Source organism: Anguilla rostrata, chromosome 11, assembly GCF_018555375.3.
Source record: "Anguilla rostrata isolate EN2019 chromosome 11, ASM1855537v3, whole genome shotgun sequence".
NCBI classification, from domain to species: Eukaryota; Metazoa; Chordata; class Actinopteri; order Anguilliformes; family Anguillidae; genus Anguilla; species Anguilla rostrata.
The window spans coordinates 30,088,184-30,110,132 of NC_057943.1; the positions used below are offsets into that span (position 1 = coordinate 30,088,184).

General features: G+C 38.5%; 2 protein-coding genes across 5 annotated transcripts in view; one reads left to right on the forward strand and one right to left on the reverse strand.

The window, feature by feature from the left end:
- The first annotated feature begins 263 nt into the window (after positions 1 to 263).
- Positions 264 to 16,984, forward strand: LOC135234572 (protein FAM3C-like). Of its 3 annotated transcripts, XM_064299288.1 has the most exons (13): positions 264 to 311; positions 7,450 to 7,508; positions 7,792 to 7,862; positions 9,416 to 9,541; positions 10,050 to 10,097; positions 10,189 to 10,299; positions 10,680 to 10,709; positions 11,636 to 11,762; positions 12,268 to 12,326; positions 12,912 to 12,962; positions 13,523 to 13,607; positions 14,324 to 14,450; positions 15,230 to 16,984. In XM_064299288.1, exons 5-13 carry the CDS (start codon positions 10,085 to 10,087, stop codon positions 15,314 to 15,316), a joined length of 690 nt encoding a protein of 229 aa, XP_064155358.1. In that variant the 5' UTR covers positions 264 to 311; positions 7,450 to 7,508; positions 7,792 to 7,862; positions 9,416 to 9,541; positions 10,050 to 10,084; the 3' UTR covers positions 15,317 to 16,984. The 3 variants fall into 3 exon arrangements, with proteins under 3 accessions (XP_064155358.1, XP_064155357.1, XP_064155359.1); XM_064299287.1 differs by lacking the exons at positions 264 to 311; positions 7,450 to 7,508 and having other exon boundaries at positions 7,543 to 7,862; positions 9,352 to 9,541; XM_064299289.1 differs by lacking the exons at positions 264 to 311; positions 7,450 to 7,508; positions 7,792 to 7,862 and having other exon boundaries at positions 7,960 to 9,541.
- Positions 16,985 to 17,403: 419 nt separating this feature from the next.
- The window catches only part of cfap20dc (CFAP20 domain containing), a 30,253-nt gene continuing 25,707 nt past the window's right edge, over positions 17,404 to 21,949 (reverse strand). For both annotated transcript variants that reach the window (XM_064299286.1, XM_064299285.1), the window contains exons 16-17: positions 20,942 to 21,036; positions 17,404 to 19,273 (exon numbers count right to left, since the gene is read on the reverse strand). In XM_064299286.1, the coding sequence (XP_064155356.1) occupies positions 19,155 to 19,273; positions 20,942 to 21,036 (214 nt within the window). In that variant the 3' untranslated portion in view covers positions 17,404 to 19,154. The remainder of the gene's footprint in view (positions 19,274 to 20,941; positions 21,037 to 21,949) is intronic.

Consider the following 21,949-nt stretch of genomic DNA (forward strand, 5'->3'; position numbering starts at 1 on the left):
AAACAAATACAGAGATAAAACTTTGGCTTAAATGATTGTGCCTTCACCAGCTTTAAAAAATAAAAAAAATAAAACATATTACAAATTCTACATTTACCACAGTAGGTTTTTTTCATTTACCATCAGCTTATTTTACATTTAGCCTACAGGTAGCCTCACATTTACCAGGGGTTTTACATTTACTTTATGTGTTTGTTGGAAAGGCTATGCAGTTCTTTGCATGTAGATGTTCATGAGTTTTAACACATTCTTTCTATCCCCAGCTCTGCAATCAACCTAGACAACTAGATGCATCAATCAATTGACACCAAGTAAGACCATAGTTATGTACTTTTCACTGGTTGGATGCCGCTGTGCTCAAGACTTCTGCTTTTTTTTTTTGGCTGTGTGGAGATTGTTGCTTATGTTTGGTGAGAGTTGTTGACAAGAAGTGAAGATTATATTTAAGTTTGGATCTTCGGTTTTTGATTCCTGTGAGGAATTTGTGGCGATTTTGATATCATTTTCTTCTGGTTTATGGCTGTGTTGCTGCTGTGCTGTTCAGAAGCAATTGCTGCTGACTGGACATTGCTGCTGTCTTTGTATGCTCTGGACTGATTATGTAGCGATCTGATGATATTGTGATGTTGTGAATTAATTGTAGGTGTATAGATCTTAGCTGTGTGGTTGCCGAAGCCCTGGTACTGACTTGAGTGTTAATAGAATTTGAGAGAGAGAGAGCAGTTTAGGTGAGAAGCTAGAAGCAGTGCTGCTGCTGCACGGTTGGTGGTTTTGGTGGTGGGTTGTAGGTCGTTCTGCCAGAAGACGTCAAAGGTAAGAAGCTGGTTATGTACTTTCACTGGTGGAATGCCGCTGTGCTGAAGTGTGGTGTTTCTTTTGGCTTTCTGGAGATTGTTGCTTATGCTACACTAGGTGAGAATTGTTGTTGTGGAGTGAAGATTATATTTTTAATTAGGGCAAAATGTGTAGATGATTTTGATTTCCATTTTGGTGCTGTCATTGTTTTTCTGGACTAATTATGCTGTGATAATTATGATGTTGTGAATTAATTACAGGTGTAGAGATCTTAGCCGCGTGTTGCTGAAAGTTCTGCCGCTGATTTGAGTTAGTAGCATTTGAGAGACAGTTCAGGTGAGAAGCTAGAAGCAATGCTGCTGCACGGTTGGTGTTGGTGGTGGGTTGTAGGTTGCCAGAAGACGTCAAAGGTAAGAAGCTGGTTATGTACTTTCACTGGTGGAATGCCGCTGTGCTGAAGTGCGGTGTTTCTTTTGGCTTTCTGGAGATTGTTGCTTATGCTACACTAGGTGAGAATTGTTGTTGAGGAGTGAAGATTATATTTCTAATTAGGGCAAAATGTGTAGATGATTTTGATTTCCATTTTGGTGCTGTCATTGTTTTTCTGGACTGATTATGCTGTGATATAATAATTCACAACATCATAATATTAATTGTAGGTGTATAGATCTTACCTTTGTGTTGCTGATTTGAGTTAGAGTAGTTTCTCAAATGCTACTAAGTGAGGAGCTAGAAGCAATGCTGCTGTTGCTGCTGCACGATTGGTGGTGTTGGTGGTGGGTTGTAGGTCGTTCTGCCAGAAGACGTCAAAGGTAAGAAGCTGGTTATGTACTTTCACTGGTGGAATGCCGCTGTGCTGAAGTGCGGTGTTTCTTTTGGCTTTCTGGAGATTGTTGCTTATGCTACACTAGGTGAGAATTGTTGTTGAGTGAAAATTAGGCTATATTTTTAATTAGGGCAAAATGTAAAGATTATTTGGATTTCCATTTTGGTGCGGTCATTGTTTTTCTGGACTGATTATGCTGTGATATCTTATAATAATAATAATAATAATAATAATAATAATATTATTATTATTATTATGTGTAATTCACAACATAATATTGTAGGTGTATAGATCTTAGCTGTGTGTTGCTGAAAGTTCTGGTGCTGATTTGAGAGTTAGTGGCATTAGCGAGAGTAGTTTAGGTGAGAAGCTAGAAGCAGTGCACTGCTGCTGCACGGTTGGTGTTGTTGGTGGTGGGTTGTAGGTTGCCAGAAGACGTCAAAGGTACGGGCATGCTTATAATTAGTTCAAAGCTGGTTTTTGCTGCTGGTTTTTTCAAATGTGTTGATGCTGTTTTTTTCAATGATGCTGCTGCAGTGATGGAAAACAGTGATGTTACAGTGACGTCTGATTGTTTCATGGTCTTAAAGGAATATAGGAGCTTGGAATTTATTAGAATGGTTTCAGGTTTTTTGAGTGAAGGGCTTTGGTTGCTTTTTTGTTGTGCTGGTATGTGGTTTTTAGAGAGAAGGCGTGGGAAATGTTACTGGCAGAATAGTTTATAGATGCTTGCAGATTGTAGCTTTGAGCTTAGAAGGGCTCGGCGGTTATCTGTGTTGCAGATGATTAGATTTGTCTGTAGTAAATGTGTAAAATAGGATTTTTGAGTGGTCTGAGTGGCTTACTGACTGAGGTTCAGGGTTTGCTTATGTCCATGGCTGTGGTGTCCATAGTGTATGTGCCCTGAGATGGATAGGTGCACCTCTAGCCCAATTCATGCTGGAATAGGCTCCAGTCAACTCCCTCCCCTCCCATCGCCCTCCCCCATCATCCCCCCCTCTGGTGAGAGAAGGTGAGTATAAATAGAATGAGGCAGAAGTGGACAAGTTGAGTGGGAGAAATCCTCACACTGGAGCTGCCCATATCATGGAAATGGATCTGATGAAGATGATGAAAATAAGCTGCTAATGTGCTATTCACTTGTGGAAGAGATGCAGATGGAGAAGAGCTTCGTTATCCTGCTGTAGAAGTGTCATGTTTTTCGGGTGAATATGACAAGATGGATCATCGTGCTATAGAACTAGGCATGACTTGGCTCGATGCAGAGGTTAGCTTGCACTACATTGAAGGTATGGACCAGGATCTCGTCAAGGTAGACACTGCAGGCTGTTGCTGGAATGTCCTGAAGTATCTTATCCATCAGCCATTTGAACATTGCTGGGCTGTCTTGAGATGAGTCGATGCCAGAATTGGGACCTACCAATAACCGCTGTGGAGGTTGAGTGAGCTGAACCAGTTAGCACCTGCTGTGCTGTCCAGGATGTAGTCAATGCTGGGAAGAGGCTATGAAGGTTTGCAAGTCACTGTGTTCAACTGCCTGTTGTCCACACACAATTGGACAGATATATTTCTTCCACACCAGCACTGTTAGGGACTTGCAGTGACTCTTGGATGGACAGATCATGGCTGCTGCTAACCTCTCCCAGACCATAGCCTCCGCCTCCTCCTGGCCCTGGGTCTCTCATTGAGACTGGAAGGACTTTGTTCACCAGAAGGGGCTAAACGAGCTTGGAGAAGACTCTGCTGACCGCACTAGGCCTCGGGTCTCAGGAACACGACCTTTCTCCACTTTCTGCTAGTCATCTGAGTGATGTCTTGTCCTTTTCACAGTCATTGTGTCACAGGGTGAGCAGTTGAACCACCTCCCAAGGTTTCTGACTGGCTTCTCTGTTTGTGCTGGAATCCGCTCTCCATCCACTTTGAACCAAGTGATTGTCATCCGCCTTGTCCTTTCCTCTCTTCAGTACCAGAATCCCGGAATTGCTGGGTCTGAAGCTCATTCTTGGTTAGACAGTGGATCTGTCCAGGTCTTCAGACACCGATATCTCCTCTTTCACTGACTATGTAGTGATGGTCATGCTCTCAGTGAAAGTTCATGTCAGTGGTTGCCACACCTTGGATTTTGTCTTGGACCCTCTGCTTGGTCTTTCAGCAGAGTCCACAAGGATGTAAACAGCAGCTATGATGAACACTGCACCTTGTTACTGCCCAGCCTTTATTGTTTGGTAGTATAGTCACATACTGTTACCCTCATCCTGAAATCATAAATAAAAAAATAATAATAAAAATAAAAAATAGAATAAATTATTAGTAGCAATAATGTAACTTTGATTAAACCCAAACCATAATACAAATGTATTTTAGAAAATTATATTTAAAAAAGAATAATCAATAACTCAAAATAAATAGCAATAAAAATAAATAAATAAAATAAATAAATAGTAATTTAGAATAGTTCAGGATGAGGGTTATAGTGTAGGACTGTACAACCAGAGGCTGGGAGTGGCATGGTTATGGGGTGCACAGTGTCCATCATTGCTGTTGTTTACATCCTTGTGGACTCTGCTGAAAGACCAAGCAGAGGGCCCAAGACAAGATCCAACATGTGGCAACCACTGACACCAACTTTCACAGACAGCATGACCATCACTACATAGTCAGTGAAATATTGGTGTTTGAAGACCCGGACAGATCCTCTGCCTAAGCTAGAATGACCATTAGACTCAGCGACTCAAGGAGACTGGTATTGAAGAGTCACAAGGACAAGATGGATGACAATCACTTGGTTCAAAGTGGATGGAGAGCTGATTCCAGCACAAACGGAGAAGCCAGTCAGAAGCCTGGGTAAGTGGTCTGGCTGCTCACTCTGTGACATGATGAATGTGAAGAGGACAACACACCGCACACATGGCTGGGTGCAAAGGGTGGAGAAGGGTGGTGTCCCTGTGTAACCCAAGGTCTAGTGCTGTCAGCATGCACTCCTCACCAAACTCCTAAACCCATTCCAGTGTAAAAACTCGCCGTATCAGCAGTGGAACCAGTGGACAGAAACAATAGCAGCTAACCTCCAAAGATTCCAAAAGCTTCAGCAGAATTTGCCTAAACAGCAGGGGAACAAAATGGCAGATGCCTTTCAGTGAAGAGATTTGAGGACTGCGTTGGCAAGAACTAAGTGAGGTGAGCATCGTTCAAGGTTCACATTGTGGCACAGTGATTTTCAGCTGATGAAAAGAAGACCTAACTAGGCTTTATTCCCCTGGAAGATCCTTTGCAAAGTCCTTAGATGAGGACTGTGGAGTTGGTGAAGGAGCACAAGCAATACAACTGTGATGGAGGTAATGGTGCCATAGGAAGAGAGGTTGGAGGAAGCCAATGGAATAAATCTACTGAAGTATCTATCACTTAAGGATGAGTGAATGAGAAAGAGATGGGCTTCTAGGTGCTTATCAGTGGACATGGGATAAGTGGCTTCTAAGGACAATGGATGCAGAGGAAACTGAGGATTCCTGGAGCAAAGACCGCAACACATACATGACAATGTGAAAAACAGCTAAACAGGAAGAAGCAAGAGCATCAAACCATACTTGACTGAGTGCAGAGGAGTAGATCAGCTACCTGGATCAGGCCAGGCCATTGATAACAAAGTTGTCCTCCAAAGAGGAGGGTGGTGGTGGGCAAGAAAAACCTTCGAGTCTTAGCCAGTGGAAGTAGACCCAGGTTGTTTCCCAGGTTAGTTACTCTGAAGGTACATTAGTGTTTTTTTTTTTTTTTTTTTTTTTTCCTCCACCGTGGGTGGTAAGTTAATTGCAATTCAAACAGAAGCCTGAGCTAGACCAGCAAAAACAACGATGTCCTCCCAAAGAGTGGGAATGGTGGTGTGAATTGTAGCATGGCTGCACAGAAGACATTAGCCCCCCGGTGGCTAGCTAGCCACTTCAGCTAGCCTCTGCTACACTAATCTCCACCCCCCCCCCAGATTAGAGGAGAACAAGTACTGACATGGTATCAGAGGGTGGCTGGCTACAGCAGGTGATGAAGACCAGGTGCTGGCAGAAGGTTAGTTCCTCAGGTCAGTGCTGGTCTTTCTGTCCATTAGTTCAAGGATGTAAACAGCAGCTATGATGGACGCTGTGCACCCTGTAACTGTGCCACCCCCAGCCTCTTGTTTTGTAGTACAGTCACACACTTGTAACCCTCTTCCTGAACTTATCAAAGTAGTTCTGTAGGTTAAATATAATAATAATAATAATAATAATAATAATAATAATGAATAATAATAAAATAAAAATATTAAACTCTAAACCTAGCCCTAATAAAATTTAAAAATGATAAATAAAAATAAATAGAATCAATAGAAACATAAAAAATATTTCAAAAGAATAAATATAATAATAAAAACAAAAATAATTTTTAAAGAAGGGTCAGGATGAGGGTTACAGTGTTTTACCGGAGGCTGGGAGTGGACACGATTACAAGGTGCATGGTGTCCATCACAGCTGCTTCCTGCATCCTTGTGGGCTCTGCAGAAAGACCAAGTGGAGGAACTAGAACGAAATCCAAACCACCAACATGAACCTTCACGAATGGCATACCCATCACTACAGTCAGTGACAGAGGGGAGATGGGTGCTTGAAGACCTGGACATATCCATTACCTGAGCAAGAGTGACCTTCAAGCCCATAATTTTGAAGATGCTGGTACTGATGAAAGGCAACTGCAAGGAGCATGACGACATTTGGCTCAAAGTGGGTGGAGAGTAGATTCCAGTTCTCACAGAAGCCAGTCAGACGCCTGGGGAAGTGGTATGGCTGCTCACTCTGACACAGTGAGTGTGAAGAGGACAACAGACCGTGCACCTGACCGAGTGCAGAGGGTGGAGAAAGATGGTGTGCCTGTGTAACCTAAAGCATGGTGCTGTCAACACACTTTCTTCCTCAAGCTCCTCTAACCCCTTCCAGTGTACACATTGAGGTGAGGTGCTGACATTCCTACTTCAACGATGGATCGGAGCTTCCCAAAGCTTCAGGACAAGCTACCCTTCAGAGATGATATTGAGGACTGGGACTACATGGACAAACACTCCAGGTCAGCAGTGATCAAGGTTCACACTGTGGCTTACTGTGATTGGTAGTGGATAAAGAGGAGTCTTGCCTTTTTACACTGGAACATCACAGGTAGGATTGTTAGGAGTGAAGGAGCACAAAGGAACACTTATGTTGAAGCTGATTGTCCCATGGGAAGAGAGGTTTGATCAAACCAATGAAAACAATTGAAGTACTGCTGAAGAACTGCCAATCACTTAAGGATGGGTATATGGAGAACAGCTGGACAGCTCAGTGCTTAACAATGAAAGTGGGATAAGAACTTTCTAAAGACAGTCGATACTCCAGTTTTTTCCCCCCTGTAAGAAAAACAAAAGTACAAGATCATGTGCAACACAGCTGAACAGGAGGAAGAGAGCATCACACTGGCTTTAGCTGAAGAGTGCGTAACAGTGGATTAACTACTTGGCTGAGGCCAGACTTGCAGTAACAAAGATGTCCCCCAAATATAATGGAGTTATAATGTCCCCCAAGTATTTAGAGTAATAGAGGGTTGCCGGTTCGATCCCCCACCCTGGGCGTGTCAGTGTCCCTGAGCAAGACACCTAACCCCTAATTGCTCCCAACAAGCTGATTGGTACCTTGCATGGCAGCCTTTCACCGTTGGTGTGTGAGTGCTGTGTGAATGAGAGGCATCAATTGTAAAGTGCTTTGGATAAAAGCGCTATATAAATGCAGTCCATTTACCATTTAGTTTGACACAAAAACAAAGCTTTCATTTTTCAGTTAATTTTACTGCAGGAATTAAAAACTCCTGCATCACCAGGATCACAGCATTATTTCAGGTAAGACCCTCACACTTATTTCAGTTTTTATTGTAAGCAATTACTTGTAAAACATTTCAGCCACTATAATACATGTTTGGTTTATGATCTCATGACATTGCAAATTGTATATGTTTTAGCAACTCTGCTTCCACTTTGACAGCTGTTAAGTTCTTCCATGTTAATTATAAAGACTCACTAATCTTCTGTGAAAATGCATAATTATTACCTGAAAGCAGTGTGTCACCAGTCAGATTTTTCATGCTTTTCTGTAACACCGTACCAATTGTGATCTTTCCACCAGAAATAATCTGTAAATGTATGTCTACTAAACATCAAATGGAGCAAAGACAACATTGTCTGGCAATAACAAAGGTAAATGTACTGTTTCTCTTTATTGCTTTCATGAAGTAAGGTTTTGCCAAATTTAACAAAGATCGCACCAAACACCAACAATAGCCGAGTTAAACTTTGCTTTGGGTTTGTAGCTGTTGTATGCTAATAGGGTGTGCAGAGGTGCACTAAACACGGTGCAGTTCTCTCACTCTGCTGTAGGTGCTCATAATCTCTTCAGAAGTTTCTAGTTTTGCGGTCACCACACACACACACACACACACACACAGTGCGCAACAAGACGCAACTTGGCGGGATGGCATGCCTGCCATCCCAATTTCCAGCCTGGTCCATGGTTGTTAGGCCGACTGGCTTGCCTGACACTGGACATTTGACATGCAAGTCAAATTGCATGATTTACATACTCCAAATCAGCATTTTTAAAGGCAAAAAAAGGAATACATCATATGCTGTATTCTAGTGTTACAGGAATGGCTTCACTCAGGCAACAAATACATATGTGAATTTGTTTCATTGGTATATGTGGTCATGTTGTGTTCAGTGTTTCTGTATGAGTTTTTGGAAATATACATTCCTTTCCACAATTTGAGTTCCTATGACAGACACGAAAGAGCCATAGGAGCAAGGATCTTTGTGGCCTAGGGTCATCAGAAAGATGGTCCATGAAGTGAAGAGTACCATTTGCATAGGCAATTTATGGCTAGGTAATGACACATTAAAACACACTGAACATGAAATTTCCCAGGTTACACTTTCACAAAAAAGCTCTGCGCTGCTTAAATTACTGTTGGTCATATGACCCAACAACCCCCAGAGCCATAAGATGTTTTTCTGATGTAAGATTGTGACGGCCAAGGATTTGTGCACCTGGTGTTTCTAATTATGGGGCTATACAAACAATTGAAGTCCTACTGGTGCAGAGGCGTGGCTGATGTAATTACAGACAGATTGTATGTCATTGTTCAGTAATAATAAAATAAGAACACTCAAGGAAAAGAGGGCAAAAAAGGCAGTAGAACACTCACACATTGTATATATATATTCCAGACACATTCAGAGCAAAGTTAGAAAACAAGTTAATATTATTGTTTATTTTAATATTGGAGGTTATAAAGGTGTCATATAATGCTGTAAATAAGTAACAAAAATTACCTTGAACTGCTTCCTTTCCTGTAAAGATGTGGTTCATGTCGTCTCCAGGGTTGAATGTTTCAAAAGTGCAGAGCTTCTTCTCACAATAATGCAGGAGCAATGACAAATGCATCACCACAGTCCTGGCCTAATTCCACCAGCTCCAGATGTAATGCTATCTTTCCGATCAGTAAATTGTGTTTATTCAGCAGGTTGATAAAGCTTTCCTTTATCTGGGTGTTGCACAATACGCCATCCGCCTTATATCTAAACATTTCAAAATGCTGTGCTCCTTGAAAGAGTTGGCTTTATAGTGTTTGAGGGGTGTGTCACAGAAAGGATATCCTGGTTCGTTGAGGTAAAGCAGCCATTTCAACAGGTAGAAGGTATCCGGACTTTCTTGTCAGGAACATTGAGACTGATACATCTGCTACCATCTACAGCAGTGCAGTACCTCAACTACTTCAGACAGGAAATACTACTACCGGTACCACCACCTACTACTTCTACTGCTGCTGGTACTACTATTACTAGTAATACTACTAATAATAATAAGTACAATTGTATAGGTAAGAATTTACTTTTATTCCCTTTTATCCACTTCAGTTAGATCATGCCTGTACATAACTATATTCAGTGTCAAAATGCATTAATGTATGTTAATTTGTATAATACATTTTGATGCACCGTGTATGCTGAAAGTATTGGGCTATTGGAAGGAGAAATGGCTGGCATTCTCAGACGTGCCAAGCACGCTGCTTCAGAAAATGCTTTAAATTGTTCAATTTGAATCTAAATTACATTTTTTTAATATAAAAAAGAAAATCATTTTATTTTGTTTAAAATTAAGTGGGCGTTTCAGGGATTCAATATATTGTTCAATCTGGGTTGAAAATGATTGTTTTTCAAATCCTTGTTATTTTCCATTAATATAGTTACATGTAATTTAAAATGTAGTATTAAATGTCTTTTCTCAGTTTAGAATAGCATTAACTCTTAGCTGGAAGCATCGTTTTTCCTTTCATCACTGGGCTAAACCAGTTTCCTGCTAAACTCTTCCGTCTTTTTACCATTCAGGTAAAGCAACTTGTTCCAAAGAAATTAAAGTTGGGATGAGGCCAAGAGGTAAAGTGTTTGCTTAATCAAATGCACTCTCACTTACTATGAAACCTTAATTTAGTCTGTGTTCTGTAATGTGTTTGCCTTGCATTGACAGACTTCATCCAAATGGGCATGGCCCTGACTGCTGCTGTTATCATATTGTATATCGCCATCAACCCACCCCAGCGGGCCTGGAAAGAGGCAAGGAAATTAAGAAACTTTTTTGGTAAAGGACAATCCATTACATTACTTTACATTACGTGCATATGTAGCAAAATAAGCTCTTATCCAGGGCCACTTACAGTGTATGTAAGTGCATTCCCCTGTTTTGTGAACAATAGCACCAGGCTTAGCTAACAACATTCCCAGACTAGTGAGTATGTATGCAACATCACTCAGTAAAGAACTAATACAAGCTAACTAGCCAAACCAATAACCAAAATACAAATATCTATTGGCAAAGTAGATGAAATGCAGATAGATGAGAGGTGACACTTTATCTGATTTCCTGTGTTGCAAAAACCAGTTTAATTTTCACTGCCGTACTGTAGTGTGGAAGAATATCTTTGTGTGATGGCAAACGGTGAATCTAATCTAATATTTCAGGGTCTTCTAAACAAGACCAGAATTTTCAAGGTAAGTTTATTTTTGGTTCTACGACTCTTGTTCTACATCTCTTGTTGGATCTACATTGAATTCAGTACCTTTTTACTTGGCCAATTTCTTTGCACACCCATGCGCGCACACACACACACACACACACACACACACACACATAGAAGACACCCTTTTGCGTCTTTGATTTGTTTTCTTTGTGGCACTGTATACAAAAATGTTGTACATCTGAAGGACAGTGACGCTTCCGGCAATTTGCAGAATTAGTCACTAGGTTAATTAAACCACTGAGAACAGAGACAGTAATAGTCACTATTTGAGCCATTGAAAAGAGTGACAAAATTAGTCACCAGTTGAACCATAGGTTTAATTCTTGTGGGAAATAAAATGAAATTTGGACTCTGAAGCAAATGCTTTGAAGTAAATTACACAAATATAAATATTACATAAATTGTTATTTTTTAGGAACTAAGTACTCTCCACCGAACTTGTCATTAAATATATTAATATGAATGTGAACCAATGACAGGAAATTTTTATTTTCTAAAATTAAAATACATCACATACCAATTTATCAGTTTTATGTTTTGAACAAAAAATATTTTTTTACAGTTACATGCTTTGCTATAATTGAACAGATCATAGACACTTCTTCTATTAGCAAAATGCTTTTCAGAAACTATTTGTGTTGTGCTCAAAGAAGATACTTAAAACTAAATGCAGAGCTGAATAAAACCAAGCTACATAAGATATAATCTCTCAGGTCGAGTGAGAGTTTTATTTCTCAAGATGACAAGTAAAAGTCTCAGTGGTGCCTAAAATGAAAAAAGCTAAAGCTCCATAACATACTGCATGTACTAATGTGAATGCTTTTTACTTGCATTCATTTGAATTTTGAATGTTCAACATTTGTATTTTCTTCTTGTTTTTATGTGTTCACGAATTAGAAACACCCAAAGCCATCCACTACAAGTGTGGACTCCCGAAACAGTGCCCTTTAGATCATTTTGCATTTCATATTCTAAGTGGGGCAGCAAATGTTATTGGGCCGAAGATTTGCTTTGAAGATCAAATGTGAGTATTAAAACATTTCTAATGCTAAAGGATGCAAGTCATTCATTTCAGGTTCTGAAATTGCATTTGGACTGATATTTGGAGGATTATAATACATATTTTATTATGCAAATAAATATAAGGGTATAAATAATATAATAAAAGGCTAATTAAATTATTTCTAATAATCCCCTCAGCCCTACCTAAAGTAGTGGTTCTAAAACTTTAAGCCAACAACCAACTTACTGAGCAAATGCCTTTTATGTGACTGCCCCTTCTCAAAATGATTGAAATAAGCCTATATGAAATTAAAAGTGCATAATCATATGCATGTACACTATAAATAGTGGTTATCAACTTATTGCATAAAGTATACTTGTCTTTTTGTGACTCACTTTGGGAACCACAATTCTAAGGTATGGTACATCATTACTGATTTCACTGTTACTACAAGAGCCAGTTTCTTGCTGGCTCTGATATCAGAATATTTAAAACGGCATAATGATTTCAGTTTCTTCATCAACAGAATCATAAGCAGTGCTAAAAACAATATTGGGGCTGGGCTGAATATTGTGCTCATAAATGGTGAGTCCTGTTTAGTTTTTTTTTAAATTAGATTATTATTAGAAGCTTGTGAGCTCTTGCTCTTGTCCAAACATAAACGAAAAAAAAATAAAATAAAACTTATAAGCTGATAGCAAACAATGTCTAATAAAGCTAAAAAGCTGCTATGAAAGATGCATTCTAATAAACTGCTAGCAAAGGTACTGTCTAATATATAAATGGTGGAGATTCTACCGTATATATATTTTAAAAATTTGTTGTCACTGCTGTTTTGACTGAAAGACCCACTATTTAAACTATTTAAAGCTGTTTAAAGCAAACAATATCGAGTAAAGGAAGAAATGCCAGATATAGCATATAGATTAACTTATGCTGAATTGAGAAATAATTAATTAATATGATAATTACATTTTATAGTTGGTGAGAGGGGTGTACTGGGTTGGCTGTAAACCTGACTGAGAAATACACTTCAGTATCATAGTACAAGGGAGGAATATTTGGATAAGCATATATTGTAAGCTAATAAGTGACCATAGATAGCCTCAATCATAAAAAAAATCAGTGTCCTCTTTTTTCCTGTGTGTGTGTGCATGCGCATGCATCTAGGTGAAACGGGGAAGACTTTGAAGTTTGACTCCTTTAACATGTACTCTGGAAGTAAGGCTTGGTTCCTGTTTGGTCCTTCATCGTAATGGAATTGGGCGTTAATGCTCTAAAAGCAGTTTCATATTAAAGTGCATGTTATATTGTTTAAAATACATATTTTATTTTAAAAGCTGCCCATTTAAAGATCCTACTAATGCCAACAGTATGAGTTAGAACTTGAACTCAATGTGAAAAAGTGCACACATGGACACATGAGCATGAACTGGTCCTCTCAGTTTTGCAGTTGAAGTTCATATATGACACATTTATTCAGTCTCTCAGGATGTCCGTGATTAGAAGAAGAGACAACGTTTACAAAAAGGACTGTGTAAATGCACAAGTTTGTTTACTCTCTGGGCAAAATTGTAACAAGAAAAATTCCATTAATTAATGTTGGTGAATGTCCAACAATAAAACACAGCAAGTGAAATACAGGTTACTTATTGCCTATGATAATTACTGTACACATAAATTGTGAGATTTTTTCAGGACTTGGAAAAGCACTTGTCAGTGTTATGACCTCTAAAAACCAAGAATAACTAAACTGACTGCGTGACTGTGTGATTATTTAGAAGTGGAAGATCTGCTGAAATTCATGAAAGATGTAAAGCCTGGGACAATTGCTCTTGTAGCTTCCTTTGATGACCCAGGAACAAAGTAAGTGCTTCACGTGTGCCATAATTTGCTTAGTAAAGTACAGTAATAAGACATTATAGGATTGCAGTACTCTGGTAGCTTTCTCATATTTAGTAGAAAAAATGTTCTATAAAATGGACAACAATACAGAAAAAGAATAATACACTAAAGGTACAGTGGAGATACATTTTCATTCTTTAAGGTACAAATTTCCTAAATTTACCTTGTATTTCTTCTATTTGGGTACTAATAAGTACTGTTCACAAGCAAAAAAGGTACAAATGATTTATGCATTGCTGGCTATGGGGTATAATTTTATGTACCTATAGAGTACCAGTAACAAGTGCTAGTACCTTTTTAGGCACTTTTTCAGCTCAAACTTGAATAGCAGGGCTTATGCACAAAAAGTTACATCTTTCAAAGAAGAGGTCTACGTAAAAGTCTAGCAGACAGCTGGATAGAGAGGACATGGGCTTGGGTTGTAAATGATTTCCTCTCTCTAGTGATCATTTGGGTTACATGTTTGAACTCCGAGTGGGTGCTGTGGAAGTCCAAAGCGCATCAGTAATGTAATTGTTCTCTTTAGCCAATGCTATGTTTGACTGCGAATTAACTAATAAATGCAGTTCAAAGCCACTGTTTGTATTGGACTCAGAACCATGCGGTTTCTGGGATGTGAATGAGGAGGTTTGTCTGTGGAAGGATTACTGAGCTGACTATGTCCTGCCTCTCCTCAGATTGACCAATGAAGCACGGGACATATTCGTTAAGTTGGGAAGCAGCATGATCAAGTCTGTGGGCTTCAGAGACAGCTGGGTTTTTGCAGGAGCTGCTGGAATAGCACAAAATAGTCCTTTTGAAAAGGTAAAAAAAAAAAAGCTATTTATCACTATAAAAAACTGTCTGTGCATTTACGGTAAAATAGTAAAGGAATGACATTGTGAACAGCTGAAATGTAAATGTATTATTTAAGGTGAAACATCATCATATACTTAACATTTGTTAGATATACAGCCTACTATCATGTGCTTAACATGTTGTTACCGTTGTTTACACAGTAAATATCCACTGCTGTAGCTGCACATTCACCACATTGATAGTCAACTGTTTGTTAACTGAAGAGATTACACTGACCCTTAGTGAACTGAATTTTACATTTTAAAATATTGAGGAACACGGTGAAACTAACACACAAACCTTTCATGGGCTACTTAATTTGGTAAAGTAAGACACCTTGGGTGTCCTTATTTATTTTTAGTGGCCTAGTGAATAGTAAATAGTTGTGAATAGCCCCCCCCACCCACCAAGTAGCCTAATCCTAATGTCTCTGGATTGAACAATATCCATGGCCAAAGTTCTCTTAATACACATCAGAGGGAAAGATAATATCTGTGAGTGCATTGCAACTTTGAAGTATTTTACTGGGCCAGCAATTGAATGAAGTGACAAATCTACAATGCATTAAAAATATTCAACATATTAACAAACGTGTGTAGAGGATGGCCCACTCCATTGTCACAGAAACAGGGAAGCATACAGAGCTTTGAACTGGGATTGCACTACTGGCAAATACATACTTTCCTACACCTACATAAATGCTTCAATAGCTCACGGTTCACAGCACTTCGTTCTTTATCCCGCAGCACGTAAAAAACGAGAAGGAGAAGAACGTTTATGACGGCTGGCCGGAGATCGTGGAGGTGAGCGGCTGCTTTCCCAGGAAGCGGTGACCTGGGGGACGTCCACACTGACATCAGCCCGATGAGTGACATGCGCTCTGCTCCAGTCAGCCACTGCTCGCGGTTTATCATGACATTTTCATGACCTGCTTCTGTATGGACCTTGAATCCCCATGAGAAGCAGCAACATTTCAAAAAGTTAATTGAGAAGTAGTTTTCTTATCATAAATTTACACATTTTAAAAAAATTTGAATGACAAAACATGACTTGTCAAGAAACGGTATATATATATTTTTTCCTTTTGTATATATTTTGTATTTAAAACACTGAAAGACAAAAGCGAGCAGTTAACATAGGTCAATTCCTTAGTGTCTGACTTCTGTGCTGACCAAATTATGAAAGATTATTTCTGGATGTTCATTTCTTACAGAAGAATATTCTGAAACGTGATATTTTTTGCATGTATTACAGCGGACTACATGAATACAATGACACATACATGGTAATATTGAGGAGAATCGTTCTCCGATTCATCTTCAACTGTATAAACCACTGTAAAATTAGAATTTTATATTCATTGTTTACATTTGGCTTTAATTCTCACTGCCTTTCATTTATTTGAATCAGGGCTCAAAGATATTCTCATTTCAGAAAAGGTCATAGTTTAAAAAAATGTAAATCAGTGAGAACAAAGACCAAGAATTACTCTTTCTACATACATAGTTTGCATTGTTTTGTATTGCGGTCTCTTGCTACATTTTTACTGTATTTGTGTTTATTTGCATCCATACAAAGTGCAGTATGTCTTGTGTCATTGTGCACCCATCCCATTCTGTGACTGTATCCTCTTTAGCCTTGATATCAGTGTGCACATTATATTTTATATAGGCATTTTTGTTTTATTAACTCAGCCATGAAGAATCACTGAATGAATGCAGGCTGTGCATGGGCCTTTTGAGTCATTTCAAAAACAAAATGGAAGTACAACAATGAATCAGAGAAGAAATCCTTTCTTTTTCTTCATCACCTTATGTTGCATTCCTCTCTATTAGTAAAACACACATGCGCAAATTTGAGACGGGCACTGAGAGAGACTGCACTGGCTGGCAAGCCCCGTAGAGTGTACATAAGAACTGGAGGGGCCAGGTGGTGAAGCCTAGGACGTAATGGGAAACAGCCTCTACTACGCATGTTGAGGGCAAAAGAGCTTGCTGCCCATTGAATTAAATGGGGAAAACCAAGGTGAATTACTTAGCAAAGAAAACCTCATCAGTCAATTGTTTGTGACCATACATTTTGTTGTGTGTTGCAGTTTATGAAAAAAATTGTTGTTTTTGGTCCAGAAGTCTTGAGAAAATGTTTATTAAAATGTTTAATAAAATCGGTATTTTATTACATATTACATATTTTTACAATCTGGTTTTCATATGAAACGTAATGATCGCAAAACTTGTTTCAGAATACCATCATTTCAATGGGAGCGCCAATGTTTTATGCTCAGCATGCGCGGTACAGGCTTACTTCCGGGACTTCACAAGCTTAGGTTAGCCGAAGTCTTGCTTGCCTGCCTAGATAAATATGCATGTCCTTCGGGTCCTACCACATGCACACAGTAGCAAACTGCAAAGCACAAAAAAAAAAAAAACCTGTGGAAACAACTGTAGATAAATAAAATAAAATCATTAGTGATCTCAATAAAAGCTCTTTTTTAAATTGCAGTTTCCTAACACTTTTGCTGGTGGATTTGAATAATTGCAAATCCGTGCATGCATCCAGGATGCTAGCCTAGTAAAACAAAGCTTTAGGGACAGAAAGAGTGTTAAAAAGTGGATTTCAGACATAATTTTGAAGTTTAACATATTTGTTCTGATTTTTGGTTAACTGTCACTTTAAGAAGTGGCATTCATATTTATCTGAATCATCCACCTTGAAGATCAGAACCACAGTCTGTGAATGTAATCATATCCTAGACCTATCCAATAATTCATTTATTTTCATGGCTGATCAGAGAAAAAACATGGGCCATGGAAAAAGCGTCATTTTGAGAAACCAATTTCCTTTTGTAGTTCTTATACAATTCAGTGGTGTAGACAGATGATTTCAGGGGTTGGTCCTTTCACCTTAAGAAATTGAGTCATTTTAGGAGACAGAGGTGATTTTATTGTGTATAATTTCCTATAAAAGAGAGCATTTATAGTTGTAATTTCAGAAATATATAAGACCATCTCCTGTCTGTGTAGAGATTAGCACAGATACAAATATATACATATAGATATACTGAACATATTCATATGGAACATTTTAGTTGAGATCTTCAAACATGTATTATTTTAAGCAGTCAAAAAAAACACAGCAGCTGAACAGCTCCAGGTTTTCAAACGATGAAGAGAAAACAGATGGTGATGAAAATGGTGCACACCACATTCATCTGTCAGACATTGTCCAAAACTTCTATTTTACATCCAAAAACGAGTTGTAACTCAACAAATATATTGCATTAAGATACAGAATTATGTTCTTTTGAATTACAACTACAGAATAAATCAGAGTAAAAAAACTCAATATTTATGGAACATTCTACTTGCTCTACAAATTATTTACAGTTGTATATATGCATCACATCAATGCTGGTGATAGCATACATCTATTATGTATAGGAAACATTTAGATGAAAATGCATAGGGATCCCTGCTTATTTCTTGTTTTTGTTCATTTTAAATCAAATATTTTATCATCACATAAGTCCTAATGTAGATAAAAGGTAATGAGCCCAGCACATAACAAAAAGTTTTCCATTGTTTTTCCAGCACACCACTAAAATAAAAAAAAAAAATCTGCTTTTTAATATTTCTGCAGAAAAACCCAAGTGGCCCCCTAGTTTACGTAACTCGATAATCCTCCTTAAACATTTTCTGTTATCGTTGATCAGTCGCTTACATTGTCTTGGACAGATTGAGGACCATCCGTTTAACAGAAGTTGAAACATTCTGTTAGAAAGAATGGTCCTTTCCAATGCATCTCAATTCAACTGTGTAATGCATTCTGCCCCAGACAGCATGGAATACATGGTGGACTTGTCTTAATGTCCTGGTCCTGAACCAACAAACAGCCCAAAACCATTGCCATCCTGCCACCATATTTCATATTGTCAAAGGGTACTTAAACACTGGTGTTCATCCATGCTATTTTTCCTATTGAGATGGGACAATTAGCTTGGATGAACCCCACCACTGAAGTAACCCTTTAAAATGTGAAACATGGTGGCTGGATGATGGTGGCTTTCAGCTGCTTTGATGGCATTAAGCCAATCAATGACATCATCAGGAATTCTACACTGTACCAGACTATTCTGGAACAGAATCGGCTAAACAGCTAAAGCCTACTGAGATAGGTGGAAACGGCCTGATGTAAGTTGTATGCAAGAAAGTCAGAGTTAATATGGAAATATTAATATAGAGAGTAAATATGGAAGACTGTTTCAGAATTCCTCCTAGGCAATGTGAGAGGCTGATCAATACTTTTCCAAATAAGGAATAGTTAAAAGAAAAAAAAAATGTTATTTCTGTTATCGCTGTTAAAGAATGTTTTTTTCGAACCAGTTTCTGAAGCTAGGAGTCACTTTGTTTTTTTATTTAATTAATTGCTATATCACATCACCTTTCATCTATACTAGAACTTGTTATTCAAAATATGCCCTACTTTTCACAGACCTGCATAATGCACAGCCCTATCGTTTCAGTACATTGTCGATAAGACAGTTATCACATTTCAATTATATAATGTTAATTATATATATATATAAATAATATAATGTTATATATAATGTTGGTAGCTAGATTACATTTACAAAAACAGCATGAATCAGGTTGCTAATCTGACACATCACAATTAGACCAACTCATAATATTTTCCAGACTCGGGATCAAAGTAGCAGTTGAGGCATGGGTCATAAAGGAGATTCAGAAAGTCATCTTCCACATGTTCTACACTGGTTGATATTTCAGCATCTATAAAACACAGAGCAGATCTTGCACAAACACGATTGGTCTCTCATTCAACATCATTTTGATTCTGAAACTCATTTTTATTATTTAAATAACGGTCTCAGGTTTCATTGCAATAGAAGTGTTGACTTCATGTTGAGCAAAGACCAGCCTTTGACCAGCCTTACAATACTACGGATTCTGGTACAAGATACACAGTTAGGGTTTGATGAGGACTAGATATTTACGAGTTTATGTCCTAATATGTAAAACCATAGCATTGAACAGGGTGCACTTTCTTTTTCACATCAATGTACATCTTGTATAGCATCTGGGATATATGGATCCATTACCAGACCTAAGGAACTCAAAAGTCCACTCTTCTAAAGGTATACTCACATAAGCTATAATACTCATGGCCACTGCTATTTTTTTTTCTATACATCATTGACATCCCAGGTCCATATGGATTTGGTGCTACAAAATTTGCAGTAGGGTGTTTTAATCATCGAAGCCAGTTAAACTCCAATCAGATTACAAAGTCATTTAATGAAATACATCAATAATTTATTCATTTAAAATAAATGATGAGATCTAATTATAGGATGTGAGGAATTACTGGATTAAATATTAGTTAAATATTGTGATTAGATCAAAAAGACTCTCTTTTTAGCAATAAGACCAAATTTAAAATTTTACTGCCAGATATTTCCTGCATTCTGCCATTTTACTCCTGATTTCATGCATCTTTACAAGATCCTAAGACACAGTTTTTCCTTGAGAAAGGACCTGATTTGCTAAGACCTTTCGCATGTGAATCCTTTTAGCACACGCAAAACTAATAACACAACCAATGATTGGTGCAAAACAAATAGCATGACCAATCGTTGGTCATGTTATTGGTGCTGCATGTACTATATTGTTTTGCACATTTACAAAACTTTTAGTAAATCAGGCCTTAAGAGTGCATATCTCTGCAGTTTCAATGTTTTGCAGGATGATTACCTTGGTATCTTTTTTTTTTTTTTTTGGTGGTATTAATCAAAATTATGTCAAATGGCACTAAGGCGCAGACACGGCATACATGCACAATTATACAGTACTGCACCACCCCTCATTCACTGCAGATTTGTATACCATAATAAGCAATTCAATTGATTGTCACCTGAAAAAAATAAGCGACAATAGACAAACATTTAAGGTGAAAAATGGAAGGAAGATTATTTTATCGTGCACCAAATCAAGCATATGGCCTTTCGACCTGGGTACAGGCAGTACTGAGTGTTTCTACATGCCGAAAGTACACAATGCTCAGGAACTACAGTAAAGCAATAAAGTTGTGAGATAACAGTTAACCTGACAAGAGTGAAGTAAGAGAAGCCCAGAGGGACAACTGTCTGATGCTTTCTAATGGCAGACAGACTGAAATCCTCTGGGAGTGGATTTCACTTTCCCATTTCCCAGTAAACCAAAGGTTTCAGAGTGAATGACAGTGACACTCAACAGAAATCCATCATCTTATAGCATGATAAGGGGATGATAAGGCATTTAAATATCATAGGGAAAGAGACGGTGCCTTTGGTTTCAGTAGGCAGACAGGGCATGCAATGAAAAGAACAGGAAACTGAATTGTACTGAATGCTCAGTGTTGCAAAATCTGAAGCTTCGCTCCCATACATACAGCGGGCGTACCTGTCAGAGTGTTACCGGGGTGACGGCCTATCTCCTTGCCTCTCTCCTCCTGGCTGGGAGGGACGATAGGGGGGCTCAGAACATTCAGCCTGTCACTGAAACACAATTGTTGAGAAACTGTCCTTTATCGGAATAATGACCAGGTTAATCCTGTGACCATTTAACCATTTTGGGCTCCCTTCTGTAGGGATTCAGAAGGTAAAACTGATCTCACTCCTTGTTTCACTTCAGGGCCACAGACTCTTAGAATGGTCTGGAATGATACTGTACTTAATAAATATTGACTTTCTATAGTTTAAGACTGCGTTTTCAGGAAACTACAGCTGCCTCATTGCCCAAATGTAGTTAATCTGGAAAATGGAATAGCCTATTATGGCAGTACAAACAGCAGGACTGCCCATCCCTGTTCCTGGAGATCTACCGTCCAGTAGGATTTCATTCCAATCCTAAGACATCACACCTCATTCAACAATTACTGTAGAGATCTCGTTGAGCTGCTAATTAGTAGAATCAGGCGTGACAAATTATAGCTGGAATGAAAACCTACAGGACGGTTGATCTCCAGGACCAGGGGTTGGGCAGCCCTGGGGCTAACTGATACTTCATGAGCTGAAGTTTACTCATTAACCAAAATAACACACTGGTCTGATCACAAGTTAGACCGAATGTTCAACGGGATCAAACGGATGTTGAACTAGATGTTGAACACTCTCACTCTCTGTCTCTGCCTCTCTCTCTCTCTGGAGAGTTAGAGCAGGTTAATAAAGTTCACAAGCAATTCTGGGGCATTGTTTTGTCTGTGGTTTTCCAGGGGAAACTCTTACTGACTACTTAACTCTCCAAGATTATATTTGACACGTTAATTTACTTAAATCATCCAAAACTTTTCAGTGGAAACCAGCCAGAAACTTTTTTGTTTAAGAAGTGCACAAAGTGCGAAGTGCCCACTGAAAAATGAAGTAATAATAACCAACCAGGCCTCAGCCTGTATTAAATTAAGATATTGGC

Excerpts from the sequence above, each read along its gene's own strand:
- LOC135234572 (XM_064299287.1), top strand. The coding sequence starts at position 7,749 with ATGCTTTTCTGTAACACCGTACCAATTGTGATCTTTCCACCAGAAATA. Across the intron at positions 10,710-11,635 it reads ACAAGACCAGAATTTTCAAG|AAACACCCAAAGCCATCCAC; the intron begins GTAAGTTTATTT and ends TTCACGAATTAG. Across the intron at positions 14,451-15,229 it reads AAAATAGTCCTTTTGAAAAG|CACGTAAAAAACGAGAAGGA; the intron begins GTAAAAAAAAAA and ends TTTATCCCGCAG.